Here is a 13,157-nt window from a genome sequence, read left to right as displayed (position 1 = left end):
CATGCTTTGTTTTAACAGCATACAGAAGGTCCTCACTGGTCTGCACAGAAAAGGACCCAGACCAATGCTAAACCATGTAGTTTCCATTTCTCCTCTCCAACAGGGCTGTAGGGCATTTGGAGACACAATTATCTTTTGAAAGGGCAGTATCCTGTCTCATGGCACTACCTCCACCATGTAACTCCTCAGCAGCTAGGACTGCTTACTGTTTCAGGTCTTGCTTAATCCCAACCTACCCTGCCAAAATATTCACTTGGGCCTGTTTTCAGTTCTGCTGCTGCTAAGGCAACAGCAATTCCAGGAGCTAATTTTACCTGTAGGAGTAACTCAGTACTTTGTGACTACACATCATTCTCAGCAGTGCTATAGCCATGAAAGTTCTGGGAAATGCCAAAACAAAATATTGTTCAAGAAAGCAACTATTCATAATACCTCAATTTCTACATTTCTTCTACTGAATGGATTTGGGGGTTACAGGCAGACCAATGAATGCATTACGCAATCATTCTCTCACCAGACTTGAGCCACTGTATTCAATGAATTAAAATCTCCACAAGCTGATAAGTTACTTATTACATAGAAGAGAGAAGAGTAAGAACATACTTGGCTATGGTCTCAGCCATATATACACTAGCTGAGAAAATAACTTCTCATCTTCCAAATCCTCTCAAACTGGTAATTAAAACCTAGCACTGCCACCTTTTGCTTTACAAAACCTGGAAGAACAATTTCTGTTCGGTGCTCAGAAAAAGCATAAAACGCTCCCTACACAATGCTCTTGCTGCAGAAATCCTGCAATTACAAGTTCACATTAGACAGTGTCAAAAAGTTTGAGCCTCAGCACAAGCCATGAAGACACAAGCTATTGCAACATGTCTTTGTGAAGTCTCAAAAGCTTGCAAATCCTACTGTACTGTAGTATCTTGATATTTTTCTACACAAAGGAGACAGTGAACTCCTCCAAAAGGAGAAACTGCAGAGTCATGTAACTCAAGTACATTTCTACTGCTTAGATGCATTTATCTATCCTGTTGCTTCTAAAGTAGTCTGACCTTTGGTCTACAGGTTCCTATAACTCCATAAAGCTGCAGCACCCCACCTGGGCCATGGGAGGGATAGGGGCAAAGAGAAAGAATGGAAAGGCTAGTTCCCTTTGACCTCTACACATGCCCTCCCAGGAGATGCAAGCACCACCACAAGCTTGACACCAGGGAGGCATCTAGTACAAAGGTTGCACAGAGCATACCAGGGAACAGATTACTTGTGCTAATGCAATTTTACTTCTAGTGCCAGATCTCCCTGGGGATTTAAGCATGCTTCATAAAACCAGCAAGGGTGAGACTGGCTCCCCTCTTTTGCTCCCCTTTTGGCCAGAAGCCTTTGAGGGTTCGTAAGGGCCCACATCTACCAGAAGCTACAGCAAATGAGTTTTCTCTGTGTCAGCTTTCTTCTTCCCTCAATTTCATATATTTCCTGTATCATATTTTCAAAAACTGTATGTTCCAGCAACCAAGCAAACCAGACATTTTTACTTAACCTGAACTAATCCTTCCACTTATTCCCAGACACCTAAAAAAGGCACTATCATCAAAGCCAAAATTTGATATTTGATCAAGTAAAAAGCTTATTTATACCCAGTTTGGAAAACAAGAGAGACATCACATGCAGCATGCAAGTAATCTCCCTTCCTGCTAGACAGGAATTTGCACCATCCTTCACCACTTCAGCTGGATCCTACACTTAGAGAAAAGCTTTATACTACAAAGAGCTATCATAATGTAAGATAATCCATCACACAGAAGGGAAAATAATGTGTATATGTGTAACAGATCAAAACACAGAACAAAATAAGGCACAGACTCCATTTTACTCAGGAGATGAGCAAAAGCAGACTGGTCAGTCTTCTGGATTTATCACTTACCAGTAACACTGACTAGTATCTTAAGTGGCTTCTCCCAGTTTGCGGGCTGGTGCTCAGCAGGTAGTCCCAAATACCTTGGTCTAAGTCTTTAGCATGGATTCCTGAAGCAGTTCTGGGGAATGAGTATAAAGCAACAGGCTCCTGAACAGATTAAAAATAGTCCTGCAGCTGGGGTTACCCACTGAACTAACACGAAGTTAGAAAGCAGCATGATCACAGAAACTACATAAACACCACCACAGGTCTGATTTTGAAATTTTGGTATTCCAACTGCTCAAGACAAAGTAGCTTGAATGCTTTAATTACACAAGACATGGTCTGAAGACACCACACTTCACTAGGCAAGGAAAACATACGAACCTTTCCCTGCAAAGATTTCCCTCCTCAACCCTATAGAAAAGGCTTCTAATTTATCAGCGCCATAAAAACAACCAAACAGCAAGTTATCAGCCTAGACAAAACAGCCAATGAGAAATTTCATTTATACATCACTAAGCAATTCCTACATATACAGGTCTTATGCAGCACTTGAGAAATATGAAGTTAGATCACAGAGGCAAAACAATACACACATTATTTACAAGAGATGTAAAACAAACAAAGTAACTCATCTCCAGATAAGATAGTTATTAGATAGGCAACTATTTCCAAAGGCAAACTTGACATGCTGTTTCATGAAAGCACATCTAGAGATACTTTGTTAGGATCAATCACAAGCCAAGTTATTATGAACGCTTCAGGAACTTCCTACATTTCACTAAGACACGGACCTTTGCCTTTCACCCTATTTATCACCTTTACATCACCTCTGGCTTAATAAGCAATGCTTGACAATTATTCTGAAGAGGAATTATTTACAATAACTGAAATGCACAGTCATGCGGAGTTAGATCACTGATGTTCCCCTACTTAAAGGGACTGCCAGGTCATGTTCATAGCAAAAGTTTATATGCTAGCTTAGAGTGCTCCTCCTTGGAGGCTCTCCAAACTTCAGTAACAAAGACTTCACAGCACCTCCCATACCATGCTACATTAACACAGCAAAATCTGCATGCCTATTATTGGGTTGTGTGAGGAGAGGAAACCACCACCACCACCACCAAGAGCAACCACTCCTGAGAGAGCAAAGGTCTTTGTGGTCTCCCATGACATATTTTCCTCATTCTGATGGGACATCCTTACCACTGCCTCAAAGCAGCTTTCCAAATTCTTCTGCACACAAGTTGTATAACAAGTCCTTCCTGGTGAACAGGTATCCAAAGAACAAGAGAGTCCAGCAGAAGGAAACAAGGGGATCAGCAACAGAAATGCCAAGCAGCTTCTTTTATACCAGCATCACAAACTGTTTAAGGTAAGCTCTGCATACAGCTGGTGTTATTTTAACAGCATTTACTTAACAATAACAGAAATTCCAGTATTCACATGCTGTGAAATTGCGAGCAAGTTCATATCAGAGTTGCAAACCAGAAAGATGCTGTGTTAACTAATGATGCAACCCCAGCTGTGTCAACCTTACTTATGTGCAAGGAGCCTTGGTGAAAACACACATAATGGCTTTCATAGGACTGGGGTCTAAGTTAATACAGCCCAGGAATTTACTTCAAGATCATGCAGCAGATTTGCCAAAATACTAATCCGAAAGACAGTTCAAGCCCTGTAAACAAGGGTGCCTCAATTCACATAAGGCACATCTCCAAGACATGCTTCTTGTTAACATCTGAGCTGGCAGCCTTCAGAGTTATTGTCTCACTTCAGAACTCTCCGTTTCTGCCTCTGCACAGCAGTCCTTGCAGGATATATCAATTACACAGAGGCCTTCACTGTCACTGAGCAATGACATTAGTCAGCAAAGCCTGCTTCAAAGGCCAGTGAGTTAAAGAGGAAACAGTCAAAAATGATTCACTTATTTATTAGTTTACACATTGTCCTTTTCCCTACCCCACCCTTATAGCCAGCACCACCTGCAATGATGGTGGCTCACAGGAAGAAGCTGTAGTCTGACATACTTGGAACAGGACAGCCACACTACCAGGGTCATCTGCAATGCAAGTTAACTTTTGCGTAGCCTTCCAGCTACTGAATAATGTCACACCCTTATCTAGCAAAAGTACATTTGCATAAGCAACTATTAGAAATTGCTTCTGTTACATGGGGCCACTATTAAACCCAGATGGATTAGTTACAAAAAAAACCACCAATGACTTCAAGCATCTGTTGTGCATTACAACCCTAACCAACCACCCAAGAAATGCTTTTTCTATTAACTGCAACCCCCACAGTCAAAGAGCCTCAAGACATCAGAGAGGAGAGAAGGTATGTGTGCATTCAAAGCGCTTGCAGTCACCAGCAAACCATTAGCCCAAAATGCACAGTAACACTATGTTAGTTTATAGCCAGGCTGTTTCTTAATACAAGTGTGACCCAATAACTTCACTTCCCTCAGGCTAGCTCATTTCTTAATATTCACAAGTAACATGCATCACACAGTTTAAAACTACAAGAAGTGTTTTTCCACTAGAAAGAGCAAGCAGAGCAGCCTGTACAAGTGTGACTGACAAGTCAACCCTACTGTCTCAAGGAACACCAAAAACCCAGCAGACTAAAAGAAAAAAACCCACCAAACCCAAGAAAAGCATTGGAACTAGTTCTTAACAAGGTGAGCTACAATCTGTGAAGCAGTAGTCATCCCTCAGGGGGAACTCACCACCAGATATATAGGCACACAGTCTGAACTAGTCCTACAGATTTTCTACAAACTAATGGAAACAGATTGCTCCATGATAGTGGCTGCTCTATGGGCCTTAATGAAACAAATCACTTTCTGAAAGGCTGGATTTCTCCACTGCTTGTCAGGAGAGCTCAAATGGCATGCCTGCAGGGGCCTTATGAGCCCTAACTCATAGCAGACATTATAAAAAAATAAATTAACTAAGAGGAAAAATGAGACCAAGAGATAAAGACACATTAAATTTAAAATTGGAAGCTATCTGATGATGTTTAAAAACAAGCAGAAATGCAGCATGGTTGCAGGAGGCAGTCCCCAGCACTTCAGCAATAAGAAAGATTTCTGTGGCAAGTGATTTCACAAGCATCAGCATGGCAGATGACGAACCCAGACTAGTTCCTTGTAGGAACAAACAGCTGCTGGATATGGCTTTTGCAAAAAAAATTCACCATTTAAGAAAAAAACCCAAACATGCTAACATGGTGTCAAAGATCCTTTTATTAGCACAGAAAGGGAACCCACAGGCACAAGGGAGCAGTGTCCTAAAAGTTTGCTTAGGTTGGTAAGGCAATTCAGAAGCAAGTTAATATACTTTAAGGAATATCAATGTGATGGGGGAAGCCAGTTTTCTAATAGCAAGTAGTCTGCCTGTCATACTGCCTTCCTTGTATTGGAATATCTGGTCGTCGTTTTCTGCTCTTTCCCCCCCCCACCACACAGGAAAAAAAAACAAAAAACAAACAACATTCTCCATATAAAGCTGGTCATCCCTAGCACAGTACTTCAGAGTCAAATGCAAGCCCCAAAGCAACCCAGGAGAAGCACATCCTCGACACTTGCTGTCTGCACAAGCTGCATTTTGCTTAGAAGCATGTGCCTTGCAGAGGCATCCCAGCACAGAGAAAAAGCTATTGTGCACTAACTGATCTCTCTTGTCAGTAGCATCAGACAATCGAAGTACAAGAACACTTTGTTCCTAAAATAAGCTTTTCTCCTCCCTTTTATTTGAATTTATTTTTATTGGCAGGAAAAAAAACCCTCAAGTACAAGTTCAGTATCATCCTGAACTTGCTCCCTGCCACAGCCTAGATGACAACTAAACACCACAGACTCATTTTTATATGCCTTACTTCATCTGACATGACAGTGGATTAGCAGACTCCATCTACACTAGTCCCTGGAATATGGTACCAAAGTTGACAGACTTGGACCCTCACAACAGATTAGCTTTAACAAAACACATACTGTTACCTGACAACTGCCATGTAAGAAACAAACCTCATAGCCACTGTATCCTCCCACTAGGCCAACATGTGGGATATAAACAGGCAAAGCCAGAGAGCAACACTGCATTCAGCTGGCATGCAAAAACATCTACCACTCTGCAGACAGCTCAGGCGATATAACCCACCAAAGAAGAAACAAAGGCAGCAGCATCATCACCATCTTACTGAGTGTCCTGCAGGCTCAAGAGCCTGTGCTCCTGAAAAGACAAGGAAGACTGCCTGAGAGATCCAGGGCTAGAAGCTTAGGGAAGCTATTAAGTTAATCTGTGTGCTGAAAAAAGTTTTAGCCATCAGATACTGCAGCATCCTATGACTCAACCTATCCACAAAATGGACCACTGCTTCTCAGGAAAATGTCTGCATACACAGTTCAACATCCCAGAAGTTTCAGACACCCAGGCAAGCACAAGGCTAGCAGATATGTATTTAACACTTGATGTTAATGTGCTTTTTGGCAGGGAAAAGTCAGGTGTGACAACACATTTTCAGGCACTCTTGCAGGCACTGCTTGGAACTGGTTGGAGACTATCAATCAGCCTGTCTCTGTCAGACTGCTAACCCAGACAGACTTGTGAGCCAAGAAACAGGAAGCATTTCACACCCAAAAAAAAGAAAGTCAAACAAAACAAGACAAAAAAAAAATACACACACAAAAAAAAACACCCCAAAACACTATTTCAGCTATTCTCTCCCTACTGGTATTCTGAGGGCATAAAAAATTCACAGGCAAAGCAAGCCCAAATTGAGATAAGTGGATTACCTAGGTGGATTGCACTTCTTCACTTTCCTCCAGCAAATGTACTCTCTTCCTCAAAATACTTCCCAATTTGTCACTAGTTTCTTTTATATATACATAATATTATATATGATATTTATATACAGACTATTAATATCACATTTTTCATATATGAATGAATGGCCCATAATGCCAGAAGTTATGTCATGAAAAATTAAGGGCAACTGTCAAGATAAGTCATTACTTCCTCCCTTAGGCATCACAAGAATTCTTACAAGTCACTATCATTGATATGCCACCAGCTGCTTCTTCATACTTCTGCCCAAGACATTTTGAATCACCTCTTGTTGCAACACTTGATGACACTACAAAAATACCTATTAATGATCTAACAATAAAGAATGCAAATTGCTAAATGGTTAATCACAGGTGAAGGCAAGTCATCCAAACAAGACTATCTTACTAGGCCATCTGGCTTGCTCCCTCAGGCCAGTGTGACCTTTATCACCTCAGCTTCTGCTATCCAAAGTTTCTTTTCCAGTAACAGCTGTGTCTTCTACCCCTAACAGTTATCTTCATACAATCCAAGGCCCCAGAAACTACTTCAAGCAGGTTCATTCTCACCCAAAACATTACAGCATTTTAACTTAAAGGTACATTTAACAGACAATACATTTATTAGTGGCTGGTGGGTTTTTTTAGCTGAGCACCAATGATCCTGAAGGCACGGAAGAACATCAGCAAGGTCTGACTGAAAAAGCTCATAGAACACGATTAAATTAGACTAAAGCTACTTTCCATAGTAACACATAAACGTATATTGCATTGCCACAGGCTGTTCCTTGTGCCACTTTACTTCCCCTTACAACTGTTTTGCTGGGTTGGGTTCTCCTTCTTGGAAAAAAGCACAATGAAGATTTATATAAGGCCATTTCTACCAACCATTTTGAAACACTTCCTCACCGCCACTCTGAGCTTCAGAGAGCACTTTCACACACATATGAACTATGCCCTGTCAGAAAAGCAGCACCTTCATGAGAAACTCATTTCCCCAGAGATTTTGGGGAAGATGGAGCCTGAGGTGCTGGAGACGGTCAATAGGATGGACACTCAGATTTCTGAGCATCAGCACTCTGTACATTTGCAGTCACTGGCACTGGGCATGCTGCCAGATATTTATACCCTCCAAGAACATGACCCAGTACAGCTTCTCCGAGATAGGGTGCAACTGACACCATGCAGCAACAACCACACCCAGGACATGGTACAGCCTTAGGTAACACAGTTTACCTCACACTCCTGCAGGTCCAAAGGGGTGCACGCTAGAGTCTGCACAACCACTAAATTCATACACATTTAGGTTTCTGACAAAGGGTCTGTGAACACCAAAACTACAGAGGAACACAGCCAGGCAGCACATAACCTACTTCCTTCATCTCAAGCCCTCGCCCCCCAAGTGACAGCGTTTCTCTGGTCTGCTTACCCCCTCACACCTGCCCGCGGGGCCTTCACACCCAGGGCAGCGGCCCGTCTCAATTACGCTTCCACCGGCCGGAGGGAGCCGAGCCCCGGCCAAGCGGATCCCACCAAGCCTCCTGAGGGACGAGGCACAAACACGCCGGCGTCACTGAACGAACAAACAGCCCGGGCCAGGGGAACGGCAGGCAGGCCCAGCCCCCCAGGGTGCCCCCCACCCAACGCCTGCCCCAAGCCACACCTCACAGGGGAAGCCATTTTGGGTCGTCCCCCCCCACACGCTTGAGGGGACAGCGGCCTCCACCTACCTCCAACGTCTTCATTAGAACCCATAAATAGGCCTCAGAGATGCCCAACGAGACGCCCAGCGCCGAGGGCAGCACGATAAGGATGAACACCAGCACCACCCATGCCGCGCCCACCCGCAACACCACCGACCACACGTCCTCCATCGCGGGCACAGCCCGACGACGCCCCCGACACCGCCAGTCCTGAATGGGGAAGTTACGCGGCCGCCGCCCTAAAGCCCCGCGGCCGGCCCGGCCCCGCCCCGCCCCGCTCCGCCCCGCCCCGCTCCGCTCCGCCCGGCCTGGGCCGGACAAGGGCAGCACCGCCCCGCCGCCGGGTGAAGTTGAAGAGGGCTATGGGGGGGATTGGTTTAAGTACCTTCGGGCAGTGAACAGAGGGTGCTGCTTGCAGAAGCACATCCTCTGGGCAACACAGGGCTATGGAGGTGGGACTTCGCCTCCGAGGTGGTGCTTGCGGGGTGGAAGGCAGCTGAAAACAGGCCACGTCCACGCTAAAAACTTCTCACTTAGGAAAAACGGATCCAGCATCAGCAGTGCTGCATGGGCAGGAAAGCCATATGAAGCCCCAAAACAGCAGTTCAGCAAGTAAAAGAGAAAAGTGTGGAAAGCTCCTGGATTTAGGAATACTAAAGTAGATAAGGACAGTTTAAAAGGCAAGAAGGGGCAAGTTCTGCATTTCAGCCAGTGGCAGACATGGTCCATCTGTGTTTTGTCTCATGCCTTGGGCTGGGAAGAGGGACACACTGGGAGACCAGGACTGGCTGTACCTCACCAGGTATTAGGCACACACCAAGAGAAATGAAACTGTGAAAGAGCTAAAGGAGGGATTATCTGCCCAGGCCTGTGCACAGCAGTCGTATAGCACTTGGTGTGACACAAAAAGTGGTGTTAGCAGAAAGAGGCTGAAGATGGCAGCCTTGCCGAAGCATCCTGTCAGAAAGGAGGAACATTATCCCCCGGGAAAAAGGACTTAACCTAGGGACCGCATGCATCTATCATAGGGGTTTTCTAAAAAAGGGATATTTGATTTCCCTGTCCATCTTTGAGAGGTCAGAAATATACCTAAGAGCCAAGTGCTTAGGATCCAAGAAAAAACCTGAACTAGACTCCAAGGACTTAAGAACTATTTCTAGGGCAGTCATGTGGACAAGGCCCTTGCATTCTGGCTCCTATTTTTGGCTCTGGCACTGTGTCATGTTGGGCAAGTCTTCCCTGCTCTCAGGCTCTCACCTCTCCTCCCACTCTCAGCCTCTAGTTAGATAACTTCTCTGAGGCAGAGGTAGGATAACCCCTGATGAAGCCTCTGGGCACAACCACAGAAACAGCCTTCCAGCTAGCTCTCACACTGCCAACCAGCAGTTCAGTGTTTTCATCCCTGTAACTGTTTAGTTATGATCATGTTTAAAAGGCCCAGTTAGGACTAAAGGCAGCACCCTCTCTGTGCCATACACACAGTAATGTCTACACCAAACAGCTGTACTGCAGTGGTTTTCAAACATTGCAAGGGTGTGTGGATCCAAGTCGATTATGAGTGTCCAAAGTCTGAAACAGAAACAAATTAAAGTCATTACTTTCCAAACTGCGTGTTATTCACAATGCATATACCCTTGTGTGGATTATTTTAAATTTGTATTTTGTCTGTATTTTGTATTTTGTCTGTTGATTGTTGTCACTTCACAAGCAGGAAGTGATACAGGGAATTTACTTCTTGCTCATGAGTTTTCATTTGAGATGCAAATAGCAGAGGCCAAAGGCTTGGTTTGTTTGGTTTTACCTGGCATAAAGGAGCAGAGGTCTCCACCCAATGGACAGATGTAGCCCAGGCAGCAACAGTGGATGCTGTTTTGCTGCTGAGGAAAACAATACAGTAATGTGCTATACAGATTTAATCTCCATTATGTTTCAATATCTTCATCTAAAATTGACACCTGAAGGAGGAATTAAAATACAGGTAATCCTGCCAAGGCAAAGCTTTTTGTGTTTGCTGACAAAATCTTGAAGACTAAAAATAAAGAATTTGTTTGACTTGGTCCACGTACTTGTTAACCTCTGCTTTAGTAAAATGTAGAAAAGTCTTGACTCAGCATGGTGGCATGTTGTATGTCAAAATTGGTGGCATATGGCAAATTCCTGAGTCTCAGAAGGCTGAAATCCGCTAGTGTCCATGAAGCATCAAAGGAAAATTCTGAACGTCTCATAACATTCATCACATGGAATTAAGGCATTGCTTTTCTGCTGCAATAGCCTGGCTAGTGGACCTACTGCCACTGTCCACAGGCTGCATAAACAAATACTAGTAAATGAGCAGTCCCTAGCAACGTTTGTGTTTAGAGTAGAAGGTGATTGCTTTGATCTCTGCTGGCATTATACATCAGTGGGGAAAAAACACTAGCAAAAACGTATTTTAACAGGAGGCAGCCATTCTGTATCAGCTGAACAGAAGCAGGACAGAGGCAAGACATGTAAACAGAAACTCTTGGCTTATTGCATCCATGTTTTCCCTTCACACTTGCATGAATAATTCACAAAGCCATTAATGCTAAATAGGAAAAAAATCAATACTGTTCTTGAGTTCCTTGAAGAACAATCTTCTCTGTCTGGGACCGCAGGAAGAAAACATGTCTGCTGACCTGACAGGTTCCTCCTAGTGATAGACCTGCAGGCAAAGTCCTATTGTGAACATGCTAAAGTTCATCCTTTGCACTTTTCTTGTGCTCCCATCAAAGAGTAGCTGGTTGTTAACTGCAGAAACCCTTGGCTGACTTAAAAAATAACAACCAAAGAGCTTGCTTTCTTTGCCAAGTGGCCTTTGTCTTCTAAAAAGATATAACTGTCATAAAACACTGATCACCTATCTACTGATAAATTGGTTTTGAATTCATTTCATCATTACATTTTGTTTGTTTGTGCTGTAGCCTGCGAGAACACACAATTTCTCTGCCAAACTTTTACCAGTGAGGCTGTTTTCCTAAGAGAGGAGAACATTTTTCTTTCAAGCACTAGGACCATACTTTCAGCACAGGTAAGACAACGTGATTTCACCGAAGACAGAAAAAATGCTAGATCTAACAATTTTCCATGCTTTCATTTTTTGAAGTCCTATTTTCTGTACAAAGGCTACATGTAGTCATGCTTTCTAGTGGAGTATTCTCCAGTAAAACGGGCAAGCCATGAGAAAGAAACACCCCATGAGAATATATCAGAGTTGATAAACTTGGAAGAAAACATTTTCATATATCTTTATTTTCAATTTTATTTCACAAAGTACAGTGCATGCAAAAAAAAGCTTCAGTTAAAATTATATGTCACAAATTTATCTAAACCACATGCTCCAAATGGATCAAAAAAGGTTTGGTTTGTTTTTTAACTTCATGCAAAGTTATCAAGATTCTTAAGTTTTGTTCTATGAACACTAGTAATACTATATTTTTATGTCTGTTGTAAGAATGCATTTACATTTATTGCCTTAATATGCACAGCTATATAATGTAATGCATGATTTTAACAGAGGTTTGGATTGAATTGAAGACTGAGAAAAAATGTGTGTGAAATTCTCATCAGTCTTACCACACTGCTTTTCTGAATGATTTATTTGTATGTTCCTTTGGCTACACTTATGTTATCCTGCCTACTTATCAGAGACTACCAAGTTTTGGCACTATGGAGCACTGCAAACCTGGTATCCAAGATGAGGGAAATCTTGTTGAACTGACTTGGAAAGAGAGCCTGGACAGTGTCACCTCATGTGGCAGCCATTCTCCCTTTGCTAAGTTAATGTACACGTTATTGGCTTCTAGTGGGTCAGATCTAATAAAAAACAGCTTTTCATCTGTCTCCTGTCACTGGAGCCAGGCAGCTTCAGCATATAAAACAGTTTCATCTTATGTAAATATCTGTATTTTATTGGAAATAAATAGGGTCAGGGTAGTTACCCTGGTACTCCCTTTTATCTTCTGCTGTTGAGGCATGGCAGGTAGCCAGCAAAACACTTGGGGGAATTCTGCACTCTCTCATCTGTCTTTGGGCTGCAGGAAGGTCATGCTTTCTCTCTCCCACTGCATTTGCTATAACTCCTGTAAAAATTGATACCCTTTATACAAGGAGTCAGATGTTTTCAGCTTCACTTTTTATCTAGGAACTTAAGTGGAATTTCACCTTCTGCTGTCATGGACCTCTAGTTGTTACTACACTGAAAATGAGTACAGGGAGCCTGACTTCCACAGACCCTTTAAGCCTAGCATTGTGGATTGACAGAGCTGCAGTCTTGTGGGCTCTATACAGGAAAGACAAGGACTCATAAGCACTGTGCACTTCATAAACACAGCACCCACCCATGCCCCATCTCAAAAAACTTAACTTCCATGATTTAGAAATCTAGGTTTCTAGGAGTTCAACAATACAGCTACAATTAAAACCCTATTAAAAGATCTGAGCTTAGTTTCTCCTTACAACGAGAGGGAAAATGTGAACACGCATGAAGGACATTAACGGAAGCAAGTGGAAACAAACAGTATCCTAGCTCAAACAGATAGCAGGAAATAACACTGCAGTGGAGACAGCTGCAGGCCTTAGAATCTGAACAAATGCCCCACACAGCCTTGGATGTCTTAGAGGTGCCTGTGCTGGGGTGACTCGGTGAGAGGTGGAGTCTGTACTGCTGAAGTGGGGAGAGGAAAGAGAATGGACTAATGCAATGGTCATATGA

General features: G+C 43.1%; 1 protein-coding gene across 3 annotated transcripts in view; it reads right to left on the bottom strand.

Annotated features, from left to right (window-relative positions):
• The window catches only part of LOC133211007 (glycerol-3-phosphate acyltransferase 3), an 89,855-nt gene extending 81,217 nt beyond the window's left edge, over positions 1 to 8,638 (bottom strand). For 2 of the 3 annotated variants that reach the window (XR_009725068.1, XM_061350983.1), the window contains exon 1: positions 8,453 to 8,638. Coding sequence is in view for 2 of the 3 variants with exons in the window: in XM_061350983.1 (XP_061206967.1) it covers positions 8,453 to 8,596 (144 nt within the window). In the remaining variant the exon portion in view is untranslated. The remainder of the gene's footprint in view (positions 1 to 8,452) is intronic. The other variant, XM_061350984.1, reaches the window with a different exon arrangement.
• Positions 8,639 to 13,157: the final 4,519 nt, after the last annotated feature.

This window comes from Neopsephotus bourkii, unplaced genomic scaffold, assembly GCF_033783945.1.
Source record: "Neopsephotus bourkii isolate Nb327-2 ecotype Australia unplaced genomic scaffold, CSIRO-AGI_Nbou_v1 NB_547, whole genome shotgun sequence".
Lineage (NCBI taxonomy): Eukaryota > Metazoa > Chordata > Aves > Psittaciformes > Psittacidae > Neopsephotus > Neopsephotus bourkii.
This window is presented reverse-complemented; position numbering and strand designations above follow the sequence as displayed.